The sequence below is a fragment of the Cygnus olor genome, chromosome 5 (assembly GCF_009769625.2).
Source record: "Cygnus olor isolate bCygOlo1 chromosome 5, bCygOlo1.pri.v2, whole genome shotgun sequence".
NCBI lineage: Eukaryota > Metazoa > Chordata > Aves > Anseriformes > Anatidae > Cygnus > Cygnus olor.
Genome location: NC_049173.1, coordinates 55,691,860 through 55,707,977, shown reverse-complemented (window position 1 = coordinate 55,707,977; position 16,118 = coordinate 55,691,860). Strand labels below are relative to the sequence as shown.

General features: G+C 38.7%; 1 protein-coding gene across 4 annotated transcripts in view; it reads right to left on the bottom strand.

The window, feature by feature from the left end:
- Positions 1-10,528: 10,528 nt before the first annotated feature.
- Positions 10,529-16,118, bottom strand: part of NELL1 (neural EGFL like 1) — a 296,982-nt gene continuing 291,392 nt past the window's right edge. For 2 of the 4 annotated variants that reach the window (XM_040559537.1, XM_040559540.1), the window contains 2 exons: positions 15,219-15,443; positions 10,863-13,097 (listed from right to left, as the gene is read on the bottom strand). In XM_040559537.1, the coding sequence (XP_040415471.1) occupies positions 13,047-13,097; positions 15,219-15,443 (276 nt within the window). In that variant the 3' untranslated portion in view covers positions 10,863-13,046. Of the gene's footprint in view, positions 13,098-15,218; positions 15,444-16,118 lie in introns of all 4 variants that reach the window. The other 2 variants (XM_040559538.1, XM_040559541.1) reach the window with 2 other exon arrangements.

Here is a 16,118-nt window from a genome sequence, read left to right as displayed (position 1 = left end):
TTTTTTTAATTTTTATTTTTTTTTGGGGGGGGGAGGGGGATGACACTTGGTTTGATAATCTAACATTTACCATAGGAAAAAAGAAAAAAAAAATCAAAAATTAAGCCACTTGGAGATTCTCCCATTCAGCCCGTAGCATAGAAAATTTCCAATTTTTCATCTTGTTTGCAGTCCCTACCTAACAACCCTTGGCACTGGTGAGGATTAAGCAACAGAATGATTGTTATAATCATACTTGCCAAGCATTACCTGAATGCCATTAAAGGCCCAAGCACTGGAGTTGGAACTGCAGGTACTTCTCTTGTTACATAAACAACACTAAGGAAAGCCCAGGCAACATGAGAAATGCAAGAGGCTCATACGCAAACTAAATCCAGGTTTGCTCCCATAGAGAGTTTTTCAGTCCTGGACCTCTCCATCACAGCAATCTGCCAGCCACATGAAGTGGGTTTCCTAAACTGACACTGTGCACAGTAAGCTGTTCCAGCATTGCTGTTTTACCTTGTGCCTTTACTCCACTTATTCCAGTTGTCATGAAGCAACCCATTTCTCTGCATCCTTCCTCTAGGGTTGATATATTGGTAGATTTTTCTGAGCGCTGTTTCCCCTAAACACTGACTACCAGGAAAATTGAAAGGAAAACGTACCACAGAGAGATTTGAACCATTTCCTCTCTCTCATAGAAAAAGGTTTGTTAAAGGTAATAAAAATTGATGGATTTGTGAGAGAGCAAAATTAGCTATGATATCTTTTAAAGCACTTTTGATATATTTATTAAAAGTCAAGATGTGCTTCAAAATAAATCCCTGTGCACTTTCAAAAAATTGCATGGCTTAAAAAAGATGCACTCAAGAAATGAGTCAACACTTTTTTAAAGAAAATGCATTGGGATTTATCAGTGTGGTTCCAGTAGCGGAGGTTTTGCTGGAGCATTCTAATTAGCACAACCAGATCTTCTATGAACTTGAGCACTTCAAATATACAAAAACAGGGAAACACGGTCTTAGGCACAAAGCATTTTTACATATGTATTATGGAACAGTTGTCCCTTCACCCGGCTATACCACAGTCACTGTAGCAAACACAAAGAAATGAAAACAGGGTGGACAATGCTGACAGTAATGCACCTTACGGATGAGTAGGTATTCATTATTTTCCCCTGCATAACTGGATTTAGGTATGTCACTATGTTCAATATAGTACAAGCAGTCAATTAAGCTATATTTTCCACTTAAAAGTCCATAAACAGACCAAAGAAAGCCAATGGGGGGTAGGAAGCAGGCAGAGGAGGGAGGCACACCTTAGGAATTGCTCTAGACTGCATCCAATTAAGAAAAACAAGGTGTGGCAAGTCATGCACACACAAATATGTTACTATTATTCAAGGCTCAGCAAATCTCCCAGAGCACAGTTTAATGGCCACTATCTACCATGACCAGATGAAGTCCCTTTTCTTAATCCCCAGTCCCCTGAACTTTAATCCCCTGCTATTTAAATTTGTCATAAAATCTTTTATTTGCCTTGCCATGTTATTACCTAATCAGTAAACATAGTATGCCCTAATAACTTGTATGTGTTCGCTTTACTGTGTGTGAAGAGGATAGGTTACTGTGCCTTCCTGAGCTAGCTGTAAATAAAAACACTGTGTTTAAAAACCAGAGAAGAAATTGTACAGCAAGATCAAAAGACCCTGAGTCCTCATCCTCGATTAGTATCATGAAAAGACAGATCCTTTCTTCTTTTGCAAAAACAGATTTTTTTCTTCTCCCCCATATTTACTCTGAGCCACCTTAACCCTTTGCAATGCCCGCACCAGGCAGAGGAAGCTGTTAACTTTTGGACCCGGAAGCCACATCTGTGGACAGATGGGCAGAGAGGATGGGGGGGCAGGTTAGAGTCTCCAGCTTGCATCCAGCACATTTGAGACTCTAACCCACAAAAGGGGCAACGATCAAACACTGAGTTAAACTGATAGTGAAAAACCTATTAGCATCCGTGTGTCCACCACAGAGTCTGGGTGCATAACTCACGGTGGGAACGGGTCACTGGTTTGTAAGAAGCCTGTTTGCTTAGAGGAATGACAGCTTGAGTGAAAACAACCTTGTCAAGAGATCGTGGTCTCCCTTCCCCCAGCCCCAGCCAAGCAGCTAATAAAAGCTACCAGAATGCAAGAGGCAAAATATTTACTGCATGTTTATTTACACATGCTACACAGTCACCTTGAGTTATAATATCACTCCTGCTTCTAGCTGCATTTTTAACCTTCCAGAATTTCCTTTTCTTCAAACCAAGAGAGTAAATTGGGCAGGGAAACAATACTGAACCTAATACATCACTGTATCCTTGTGGCTGCTAAAAATCCCCTGACTGTCCTCTCAAGTTCTGCTAAAACAGAACTTATTTCATATTTTTCTAAACTAACTATATGTGTTGAAAGCAAATAGGGGAAAAAATAGGGCCCTGACTATATCTGCTTTTAGAAACTTTGTGAACTTTTGATTTTGAGTCTTCTGACAGAGGCAGAAGTTGTAAATATCAGCAAGTATTCTGCAGCGCTTCCCTGATGTTCCCCCAGTGCAATTTGTTCACTGCTTCAAGATATTAGCAGCCATATATTTTACTTTCCCTGCCAGTAGCCAATTTGCAAGAAAGCAAGTAATATAAAAATGGCTATTTACTCTGTAACAAGCAGTACAGTACATTATCACTCAACATTGATGTTGTTAGAGGATAGCAAATCAATAATCAGTTCTTATTCAGTAACTCTGTAAACCATCTGCTTCTATCATTGCAAAGCATCCTCTATTGCAGCAAAGCCTCCCCTGCCATACTATCAAACAATTTCTTTTATAAAGTCTAAGACAATGTTTTATCAAAAGGTTTCTAATTGCCTTATTATTTAAGTGAGTGAAATGTTTAGGCTATACAGAAATTCTGCAGAAAGAGCTAAGTTGCAACTCCCTGTGAAGGTTCACCCACATCAGAAATATTTTATCTTTCAAATGTATAGGCGTGATCATATGCTATATTACATTATTAGATCCTACATAGTAATTTTATTATTACTATTTATCATCTTATGGGAGCAGGCCCAAGAAGTGCTGTTTATAGCATCGTACACTGACCTTGCTCCGGAGAGTTCTCCCTCTGCATAGGTCTGTCCAGAAGTGACTGCTCAGCTTACCTGCCTAAATTAAGTCATCCACGAGTCCTTGCAGGGGCCCTACTGTTCTTCCCTGATCATCTGAGGACCTCAGCATTCATTTTGTGGTACTGTTTCATTAAATATCTAACATTTGAGAACAACTATATAATCACTGTAAAGTCCCAGGCATCCTGCAGAATCTTTAAGACATGTTCTACCAGGGATGAAGGTGGGGATGTGGAGGGTAACACTACAACGAGAACTTAATTTGGAGGCTTACAAAGGTTCGAGTTTTCAGTAATCACTTTTAAACTGCCAATAGAGCCACTGGTTTCCTCAGCGAGTTGACTGCTCATTAGAAAGAAATGAGCAATGCAGAGACTCAAGATCCCAGTCCTGCCGTATTTTACTCACAGCCCTGTGCTTCACCAATAAATCTTGCCTTCACAACTCCAGCCGGGTGGTGAGGAAATGCCACACTGCTGGCTGTCGGCTCTGCTTTCCCATCCCCAGCACCAGCCCCCTCTCACCGCACTCATCCCAGGCATCCTAAGCCTTCATTAATCTTATAAACTGAGTTCTCTCCCCCTTGTCTTCTGTAAATAATTTCTGCCCGCACATCTATATTAAAACACAGCAACATCTTGCTCCAGCCTCCTGCTCTGCTCATGCACAGTGTGGCTGGGGAGCAGCAAAGGGCACCCAAGTGCTGTGCCCCCTGCCAGCACATCCCCCCAACATGGGAAGCTGCAGCTCCAAGATTTGTGCTCTCAGGCCCCCTCACAGACAGCGGGGTAAGCAGCCACTTACCACAACCCGGCCACCAGGTGCTGTCAGAGTTTGTTTTCAAACAAAAACACAGCATAGAAGGCTGAAGCACCTTCAAAATTTGAGTGCCCATATTCTAAAGAAATGTTAAAAACTCTAATAATCTTGTGGCGTATTTTAGTGACTCCTTTGGACTACTTTTTTGGTTTTCTTGACTTAATAGTGTCTGCTATAAATCACTTCCACATTTAGTGTCACCTGCTTCGTGAATTCATTTGTCTTTGCTATAAGCATCATTGCCTGTGTTTATATTACCTGTCTCTTCAGCCTGTGTGTTTCCCTTGCACACTCCTCTTCTAATTTAAACTGCCCAATGCCTGTATATCCAACATTACGTAATATTAGTTTGATTTGTTTGACAGTTCCACTTTTCTCTCATGCAGAAAGCCAAAAGAATGCTTGTAACCTAAAATATTCAGTGATGTCCCATTACATATTTGATAATGGCTTTTCAGTTTGTGAACTGTTACCTCTTTTTTGCATCTGGTGATAGCCTGAGCTTAATAAACCAGTTATTTTTGCTATAGGCAGTATATTCACATCATAAAAAATGTAGAAATCTCATTCTGGAGTTACTGCTCGCTTTGACATAATGCTTTATTTTCCATTTGGTTCTCTGCCTTCCATTTGCAAGCTTTGGCATAATGATTTCTTTTGCCTCAGTTACTGAATATCACTGCATATACAGAGCAAATTCCATTAACCAGGATTTTATTTTATTTATTTATTTTTTTTTACTATACCACTCTGCAATTCTTTTGTCTTCCTCTGAACTACCTAAACAGCTTTGTTATTCAAGGTCCTAATACTCTTATTTGTAAGCTATCACAAATATTCAGCTTTTTCAAAGTAAGATCTGATAATCACATACGCCAGTCACACACAACATTTTTTTTTAATTTAACATTTGGCTGATCAATTTATTTCACATTGACTACACTTATTAAAAGATACTTTTTGGATAGCACATATTTTCTGGGTGGAAAATGTTTCTGGATGCACTTTTATGTTATGTCACGGTGCCCAGTTAGACCACACTATGACTTACTGGCACAGCGCTACACTAGTTTTTCTGTTTTAAAGCCAGTATTATAAGTTTGGCACTGCTACTACACTATGGCATACCCATTATGAACTAAAAATGGCATAATGTATTCACTTCTGTATTTGTCTGCTCAGTGACAAAGATTTAATGTGATTCTCCTTAGATTTTTTCTGCTTTTTAGCAGGAGGGTCTTTCCTAGTAAATTTCCTTCCTGCTCCTACTTAAGCACAAGAATTGGTCACCTTTTCGCATAAATTCAGAGTAAAAACACTGAAAGTAGGTCAGCACATGCACCATGCTTCACTCTTTTGTAAATGTGCATCTGTCTGCCTCCCCAGAGTTCTCAAACTCCCACGGAGGGAGTTAGATATCTCTAGCCCATTATTTCAGATGAAGGCTCAGATGTGTATTCAGTCCTGTCACGCTGAGCTTGGCCTGTACCACAAGCATCAATCTTTTAGACCAGCAATTGGACCATGCCCCCCTCCTGAAACCACCCAAACGCTGCTCTCCTTGGAGAACAGCTGGGCTCACAGCCCCCTGCCTCCGCACGCTCAGCCTGTCCCGGGAGCCGGGGGCTCTCTGCAGCCCACACTGCGGACACACAGGGAAAGGCCCACTCTACACGTCCCCTTGTTTTCCTGGCCTATTCTCTCCCTGCAGAAATTGTAGTTATTTGGGCATCTTTCTAGTGTCAGACTGGACTCTTACCAACAGTAATAATACAAGTTCAGCACAGAAGTCAGTAATAATACAAGTTCATCACAGAAACCCCTGGACCGTTGAAAAAAGTGTATTTTCAAATCCCATACTTTTCTACAGCTTATCTCTTAATTTTAGTGCATCTGGGGTATAATTATTGAACATGTGGGACTGACATTTCTCATTGCTACTCTTGTAGTATATGTACTCACCCAAAACAGATGGCATACATTTAAATTCACTTGAGATAATACTACTTACACTGGACAAGTTTGCTTTGTTACTGATACAAGGGACAATTTTCAGGGATTGCTACATTTGTCGAATAATTTCTCACATATTGACTCAGAATGAGATGGCTACACAGAAGCGAAAAGGTCATCAGGGATAATTTCTCTTTTCCTAACTGTAGAGAATATAGTATGTGTATATTATAATCCCATATAGCTTACATTTTTGTAATGTTTTAAGTCGGAAAGACAGATAGCTTTGAACAATACTAAAACAATGAAAACCTTCAGCTTAACGCCTCTGAACTTGGCAGGCACATAGAAGGGGCAGCCAATATTTGTGACTTAAATCATCCTACAGATGCTTAAATGCTTTTCAGTGATGTCTGAATTCTTGTTAAGGGTTGTTTTGAGATGCCTGCATTTTCAGAGGATGCTGAGGTGGTTCTGTGAACTCCACACAAAAAGGGCATTGAACAGACCCTGATCAGGGGCAGCCTGGAGTCATTCTTACAAATGATAGGTGATACAGTTCCTTTATTCCCTAAGGGGATAAATATTTAAGTGAAAGGTCTTAATAAATAAATAAATAAATTTAAGGGTGTTGCACCTGCAAGTTAGGTAACTGATTTAGTCTGGATTTCTTCAGTATTAACAGGTAGTTGGGTTTTTGTTTTGTTTTGTTTTTTGAGACTGAGGTCCAAACTACACAATACTTCTAGCTTTCTATGACTAGTATAAAAATATGACTTTTGAAAGAAAAAAAAAAAATCAGTTAGGTTCCAAATTTCCTTTTCTTATTGGCATGAAAGCAAATACTTCTTTTGCTTAGTATTCACACTATCTTCTTGGTCACTGCTCAAGTTAGAAGACTGTAGTGGTGGGAAGGCCTGAGAATCAGTAAATGAATCAAGAAAGAAGAATGGGCTGTAAGGAAGGGAACAGTCACTTTGGGTTTTGTTTTAGTAGAATTAAAAATAGTTCAATTAAAAAAAAAAAAAGTATACCTGTTGTCATCACTAACTACCCTACTGACTTAAGGAATGCTTTGTTATGCATTCATCCAGTCCCAGACACTGCCTGGGAAGTCTTCCCACACACCAAGAAAAGCAGATCACTCCCAGCATTTCTAATATTGCCAAGGCACCAGCAGAAGATACTTGTCAAAGTTTTTTTTTTCTTTATTTTGGAGGGAGACGGGGAGGATCATGGTTATTTCTCTATTTTGCTTCACCCATTGAGAAGAAACAACACATGATTGCTGCCCTGCTGCTGCTAACAGTTTATGAGGGTCTCTTCCAGACCCACCAGCACATGGACCTCTGCAGCCACCGCTGCCACACATTCCTCTCTGGTGCCAGCACGGCCACCCTCAGCACACTGCACCAACAGCTCCTACCTCCTCCCACAACCACACTTGCAGCCAGAGGTAACTCACGCATAAGCGAAGAGCCAAAGCAGCAGTTAGAGAGTGTTTTATCTAAGCAGTCCAACCACTCTCCACACACCTCCTATCCTGTGCAGGCAGGAAAAAGAAAGCAATGCAAAAGCACACTGCCCAGCACCACACATGAAACGTTTGCCTGTGATTTTGAGAAAGTTCTGGTGGTGTTCCTGTAGCAGCTTCTAACAAACAATATTTTTGCCTACTTACCAGGATGACTTCATGCAGTACTTACTTTGTTCTCAAAGTTATCTATTACCCTGAAAAACAAAATATATGTGGCTAAAGAGTGAAGTTAATCAGCTAATGATTTAATACAAATGTGAGTAAATGGACACAGTTGTGGTCAGGCTGAAAAAAACTTTACAGCTGCAAATGTACTTTTAAAATACCTACTCATTTTTTTTCTTAACCCTTAGTTGGACTGGTAAAAGTTTACCTTTAAAGCTACTGCTTACCTTAAGATACGTAATTATATCATCAGTAACATTGAAAAAAGGTATGCCTACTCCGAGTCTAAAATCACAACAGTAGTGAAGACTGCACATTCCAGCACCCAGATGAGAATTTTGCATAATATTCAGGTAGGGAAACAAATCTGCATATTTTATGCTGAAACATGTGAAAGGGAATCTGTTAAAATGAGTACAAAGAAGCATTGGATTAAATCAAATACATTTTCAGATGTTGTGACAGGAAAAAAGCAGATTTGCAGCTCATCAGACAGCAATCAATCAATCGCATCATTAGAAAACAGGATTTTTCAACTGTTTGGCACAGATAAACCCCTGCTCTCTGCTTTGTATTTGGGCAGTAGTATGATGTGCTGCAGAACCTCCAAGCCTCCCTTCATTGAAGCGCATGGATAATCTATATGTGTATGCATATAACCACACAGGCATTCAATAATAAAGAGCTCTGGGATAGGCAAACATTTCATGGTCTACGTATGGATGACATGACTAGTCATTTGGAACAAACTACAGAAGAGAGAATAGCAACCAAAAAACACTATTGGAGCGTGTGTGCATCTGTTACTGTATCCAAGGCAAATACCGTCACAATGCTGTAAACCCGTGAGCAGCGACAGTGCCACACAACTACAGGTGAGCTGGGGCTAGGTGAGCTACCTCGGTGCCTGTCCCCACAGCCCTCTCTCCCAGCCAGGATAAAGGCACATACTAGAAAGAAGCCTGTATTGCTTCAGATTCTGTTGTAGCATTGAGAACGTGATAAGGCTTACTTCCAAACACCACTCAAACCCACTCAATTCACTTAAAACAATCTCATCTACAAATTTAGGAAGAAAAAATAATTGAAGCACGAGGTACTGCCAAAGCAAAGACTTGGTTACCAGCCAGAAATCCACTCATGAAAATTCAACGCATCCCTCACACCATGCGGCTGAAGTAGCACTAAAGGATTTAAATGACATGTACATGATTTTGGAACCTTTTTTTTTTATATTTTTAACTGGGGAAGGTCACATTCTTTTCCCACGTGCTGTGAATCTGCTGGTGACAGTTTCATTAAAAACCTTGAATTTGATCCTTTTTATCAGATTATTGGTATACAACCTTCTCAGGTATACCTAAATCTTCTTATGTGGGACTGCTCACTGGCAGCAAGAAATAATACTGTTATCATCCGCACAAAACATTTGCAGATTACAAGCAATACCAGTGCTTCACTAACACCTCTCTGAAATCAAAGACCAGCTGAAACAGAATTACTGCTGATTTTTACCAGGAAGATAGGAGAACTGAATTTGAAGTATTCAGACCCTCAGCTTGGACTTTTCCTTTTTTTCTTTTTTTTTTTTCTCTAATTTATGCCGCTGTGAGTTTTTTGCTTACAGGTATTTTGATGCAGAAAGATCAGAACCTGATTTTTATCTTCCTTGTACCACTTTAAATCTGGATGAGCTCCAAAGATCCACCTTAAGAGGAACAGTAGCTTGTTGGCAGGTATATATTTCTGATACCAGAATATGTTCCTCAAACAATTATGTCTCATCACAACACTCACTCAAGATTTTACTTCGATCTGTACCATGGGGCCCTTTTAAAATCCCCTCATTAGTGATGATTCTGTAAGTAGCATTAGATGTGAGGAGACTTTACCATACTGCTCATAGGACTTACGACTTAATTCTGTTACAATCTATTCTGCCATTTGTGTAATCACTGCTGACATTGTAAATTTGGTTTTGTAAAACATCATTGTTTGCCTCAGAAGAAAAACAAAACAAAACAAATAAAAAACAAAACCACAAAATATTTTGTGATTGCAATCTGATTGGAAAGATATTATTAATTAAATGTTGCACACAATTATACTTGAAAACTAACTGCTACCTCTTAGAAGGTATGTTACTAGAAGACAGTTGTTATTTAGGTCTCTGAGGCAATACAGAGACATTAATAAATCTCCCACACACTCCTGTGAACTAGGGAGGTATTAGCATTTCCGTGCAATACTTTGGATTTTCTTTGGTCTGAAATAGTGACTAGAGTGGTTATAAGCCACCATACTGGAACACAGAGGTGCACTTGCTTTGTCTCAGCAGGTGGGTTTGCAAATATACCATGAGCAGAACAGAGTGGTCACTTCCCTCACAAGAGGTGCATGACACAATACAATGTCCTGGTCTAGAACCTAGGCTGAGCTTTTTACCAAAAGGGGAAGGAAAAGACATCTCCTTTTCTGTTTCTCAGTTTTTGTCATCAGAAATATTACACGCAGTGTAAATATTGCTAAATAAGTAGAAACAGCTACAAAATTCCACCTACCTATAGTAAGAGTTTGGAGCAAGTCCCTTAACTGGCAGGAAGTTGCCTTTCACAGAAGGTCTGGTGGCAGTCCTCCTCATGTTAATACCACTGTTCTTCTTTACTGAGCACAGAGAAAGATCATCTCACAGAGATTTCCAGAAATCTTGTTTCCTGTAACTGTACCTCTTATAAATAATAAACATCAATATTTCTCAGCATTTTTACTGTAGTGCCGATAGTTTTATAGGGATTAGGGATCCTCATCAAGGCCTCCTGAAAGAGGTTTTGAAAGGTCTTACCTTAGTAACAGAAGAACACGGTGAATTAAATTTTGTGCCTCAGTCTGATCTTTGAGCTGAGGCTGTAGCTTCTGAGTAGTCTAAAGGTAAATGTTATGTGGCTAGTGATCACGTTGCTTCATAAGGAAAAGTTCATCACCGTCAGCATAACTGCTTAAAATGCAACGTAAACAAAGAAGCCTGTGCCAATATCTTGACTTTGTGTAAACAATTCAAGCCATATCACTCTGAAGATAATGACATAATTTTGTATAAAATCCTCTGAAAAGGTGTTATTGAATTAATCTGCATTTGGGTTCTAGAAGGAAATCAAAATGCACAGTGAAAAAGTATGAAGTTCTGTGCTCCTATTGAATACCATTGTAACAAGGTCTGGAGCTTCCAGAAACCATCTTGGGAAAGGGCTTCACTATTGAGAGTTAAATTGGAAAAGAATGATTTTGAAACCCTGTGCTGTCATTAATCCCATTCACAAAGCTTCAGAAATCCATGGTATGTGACAGACTGGAATACAAGATTTTGTCTTACTAAGTATAACAAAGTATTTCTTACAATTATGATACGACATCTCGAGACAAACACTCCTTCTCCTTTTAGCAACATCACAAATTCACGTCTGGAAAGGACAGTGATTAGTGTTTTAAAATTCTGTTAATAAAAATAAAGGAAAGTTATCTGTACATAGGAGTTTATTTAGATGCCCACAAGTCTTAAATCATTCCCCTTTATATCTCAGCCCACTGGATATCTCATCCAACTGAATTACCATTGGGTTTTACAATGTGATATACAAAATGAGCTGACATGATTTACAAACATCCTTTGAGTATCATATAAAACACAACTGTTTCCCTTATTATACAATCATTAGGGCAATGCAAATATAGTCAAATACATTAGTAGCTGAAAATGATGGGGTATTTTAAGAAAATAAATTTACCTTTACCACACAGACCTGTTAGATAAAACAAATAATGTTTAAAAAATGGAATAAAATTATCTGAACGATAGCAAGTCATTTTTATATTTTTTCCACTTTTCTCCTTATAAGAAACATGATAGTACTTGATTTAAAAGACTTGAATTTTTTCACTTTATAGTCACACTTCATTCTTATTTATCTGTTTCAAGTTTTTCTGCATGAAACGATGAAAACCTCACAAATGTTGACTTTCCAGACTGTATTCACTATACTTATTTCTGCACTCTTTTCCACATACTCAGTGCTTAATTAAATGAAAAGCAAAAAACACTACACAAATGAGCAGAACAAAACACAACAGCACATTAAAAAGGTGATGTTAAGCTGTAGGTACTATCATCATAGAAATATATTCCTGTTCTAATGCCACAAACTTTCTAGCCTCATGAAAAAAACAGACATAAGCTGAAGAGAATCTAAACTCTAACCTCAATATAGGGCTAAGAGTTTTCATTTGTATTTCTAAACTTATGTATTAAAAGACACCGTGTGCGTAGTAAATTAAAAACTAAATATTTTTAAATGTCATAAAATAAGAAAAGAGAAAATCTGTTTCTGAACTGTTAATTGGGTAATGAGAATTACCAAGCGTTAAGGTCTACTGTCCCGCATGTCACCAGTAGAGCTGCTTCTGCACTTTGTCATTATGGTAGCAGTAACTGAGAATGGTGGACATCATTATTACTGCAAATACAAAAAAGAAAAAACTCTGAACTAATCAATGATGTTATAACTGACAGCAAAAACTAACCTAGTCAATTTAAATTATATCATCTTAAGGCTGACTGTTTTATCGTTGCACAGTTCAGAAGAATTATACCCTTTTGCAGCATTTGTAGTTTCTCTTGCAAAACAGAACACTGATAAAGACTAATGGTTCTTTTCTGAACATGTGTTGAAATGGTGGTGGAAATTTTCAGTACCATTTCTCACTATAGGAGTCTTGCTGCTGCTTCACAACATTGGAAAAGAAAGTGTTTTTTTGCTGTTTCACTAAGTTAATGGCATTTATTTTTATATTTTTTAAGACAGACTTTGATTACTTCCATTCTGTCCAATCAAATATACCTTTGAATGTTTTAAAATGTTGGACAGATGTGAAATATAAGTACTATGCAATTTGACTGTACATACATACATATTTTCATAAATACATCTGACAGGGACCTTGGAACTAAGTATGTGATATCATGGGACAAAACCACAACAGGCTGTTTCGTTTGTAAAATCTAGATCCAAAGGAAGAAGAGCTGATTTCTATCATGTTGTCAATACACAAATTAAAACAAAAATACAGCATTAGTTTACCCATGAAATAATTTAAACATATTTGCAAATGTCTTGACAGGAAAAGTGTGTAATTTACAACACTGAAAACTTTTAACAACCATTGACTTATATGCGCTGTACTGTAAGTCACCCGGACAAGGCTAGCAAGGATGAGCATAGTGATAGGTCCCAAAGGCAACTCCCAAACATCTTCCTCATGCGGAGACTTTGGTAATTGTCTGTTGTATAAAACACCAACGCATACGGCTTCATTTCAGATGTTAACTTCATCATTGTTCCTCCCCCAGCACAGTCCAGTCCAAGTACATCAGTTATTGTTGAGACACTCTAAATCCACCGAGCAGCAGACATTCCCATTCTGCACAGACAAACAAGCAGGTGTCAATCACTGCTGCAGAACAAGGTACAAAGAGCAAAGGGGATCGTAGCTGGCAGAGGTAATTCTACCGCACACAAAAAACACCTGCTTAAGCCATCATCCCAGGTTGTCCTCGTAGATCCCAACATGGATGGCTTTTTAAGGAGGCTGCTTTTCTAAGTAGCACTATAATTATCTGTTCTTTTTCTCTCTGTACAGACTGTATCTACCAACAGACAGAATTAACCTGAACTACACATGAACTACAAATCTGGTTGTAAACAACTCAGTGGTCCTCAAGATAGAACACAGTACAACAGCAACAAAGATGATTTGAGTTGGTTTGTCCCATGCAAGAAAGTTAACGGAGAGAGTTTTAATCTGATCCATACTGGGAAGCTCTCAATTTTTCTGAAATATGCCCATCTTTCAGATTCTTGGTTTAATCAATATGAAAAACTCTGAAGAATGGCAGAAAAGCTAACTTCAATAATTTACAGCCCTGAAAAAACAGCTTGGTTTCCCACAGTGAACACAAGAATATTTTATGTAATACAAAGCAGTATTTTCATAATTCTGTTCATTAATTTTTGTTAAAAGCAAGAGAAGATCAGTTTTCAGTTAGAGTGATACAAAGCACAGAATTCATGGTTCAGCTTCCATGGAGTCTGAAGATAGCAGCAAACAGGATACTGTCATCTGGTTTTTATTAGTCCTTTGTAAACAGAATATATCTACTACAGCCTTAAGTCTACAGCGACTGGCTTTGGTGACAACTACCTTAAGATACTTTTTCCTGACCACTTAGAAATTAGTTGATATTCACTTTTTTTTTTTTTTTTTTTTTTTTGAGGAACACCATATTATGGATCACTAGCATCACCTTTGTATAAATATAGAAATAACTTTACAGAAAATTGCACTTTTTAATCTGGACCATTTTGCCATTTCTGCTTACATCACAGCCTCTAAAACATTTACTCATGTACAGCTGAAGGGCAGTGAACTGTGGCAAAGGGCAGGAGCAAGCAAGAACCTAGTGGACCAGACCAGATGCCATAAAGGTTACAATTTCAAACTGTAAGCTCAGTAAATGGGGAAGTGCAGCATCCAGACACAAGGTCCACACTGCATACACTGTGATAGGAGAACAGCTGGGGAAACAATGCCTGAACCAACTCCCAGAAAATGCTGGAAAATAATTTTTCTAAAGTCCTGGTCCCTCCTACATTAGGGCAGCCCCAAAGCAGGCACTTTGGGAGGCTGACCTTGCTGGCCTGGCGCTCCTCCTGGCACACACTGCTCTGCATTATCTACCTTGTTTATAGACAATTGCCTTTACCCTTTCTCTGGAAAGCTGCTGGCAGTGGCAGTGTTCATTATGTACATACTTATGGGTTAGAGTACTCCCTACACAGTGACCTCTCTGATCTACTCAGAGAGTGGCAAATAAAGCAGGCGTGCCCTTGCTCTCTTCCTGTTCATGCTGGCCCACTGATTAGAAAACCATACAAAATTTTTGAGATCAGGGATAGTAAGCAAGAGGGGTCATAGAAAAGTAGCCCAGTGGGATCATCACTGCATGGAAAAGGGGAGACAGACTGTTCTTTTGCCTTAGAGCCACTGGACAAAATACATGACAATAGAATAGAAACTAATAGGGAATAGAAACTATGACATTTCCCTCCCACTTCTCTTATGGAAGTGCCTTCGTATGGGGTTTCTACTTGTATATTTGCTGGTGAAACTTGTATTAGTATTCTTGACTCTGCTTACCAGCTCTGCAAAAGACATTTTCATAAACATTCACATGAATTAATTATTAAAATGTTAGCCCAGTTTCATACTAAGAATGCCTGAAAGGCTCGCCAACAGAATGTCTGTAAATTGTGCTAGGATATTACATAGCTGTGCTTAACATTTCGAAGAAAACAAGCACAGATTGTTCTGTTTCCACCCTGCAGACCACATAAGACACATTTTTTCGGTATGCTACTTTTTCTGCCCTCAGGTCTGATTCACTTCACAGCAATCTGAATATGAGCTTCCAAGGGCAGAAAATGACCCTGCTTTTATGTAGTAACAATCATTTCCGTTACCATTCAACCTTGTCCATCGTACCTTGCATTTGCAGGTTGTACAAGGAGATCCCACCATGGTCCATATGGCACCACTAAGTCTTGTAATCCCATAGCCATCTAGGCAGGTTTTCCTGATGTCATAGGTGATGTTGTCAGCTAGGCAGGGGTCACTGACGCAGTGGGGACAGCACTCTCCTTCTGAAATGGCTGTGTACTCGCAGTTTAGATTGGGGCACAAAAGAGGCCAACAGTCCACTTCCCCTTCCTGTAAAATTGAAACAAAGCCCACTGAATATATTTCCATTTGTTAGCTAACTTTGCATCCTGTCAAATGGAAAACATTTCTTTCGCCAGCATTGAAATAGATTTAATGGATCAGCTTCTCAGCCTGGTTGATCATGTAACTGCATATTTGAATACTGAAACAAAGTTTTCTAAATGTAGCAAAGTATCATTTTCTTGTTTCTTGACTTAAAAAAAAACACTATAGGAAGAGAACTTGAGTTCTTTGGGGTTTTTAAAGACAGCATTAAATACTGGTTTACAATAACTTTCCATAAACTACAATTTTTGCAGTGATGGCCTTGCAGACTTACGCCCTTATAGGGCATGGTCACATAAAATCTCTGTGCAATCACAGCAACTGTTTAAATAGGAAATTAACAATGCAAATAGATCTAAGTTAGCATGTTTGAGAAGCACTGAACATAGATCTAACTAGTTCCACTTAGTGGAACTTAACTTAAAAAAAAAAAAAAAGGCAGTTATTTCTGTAGAGTATTGCTGTAGGATCTGAGCATAAACTAAACTAAACTTGCATTAGGCAACTTGGTAAGCACTTCAGATGTTGATAACATCTACACTGCACCTAACCTTAGATATAGCACTGATTTACTGAATCAGTGTCTTTTAGTTCTGTATGTTTGTTAACCTAATCATA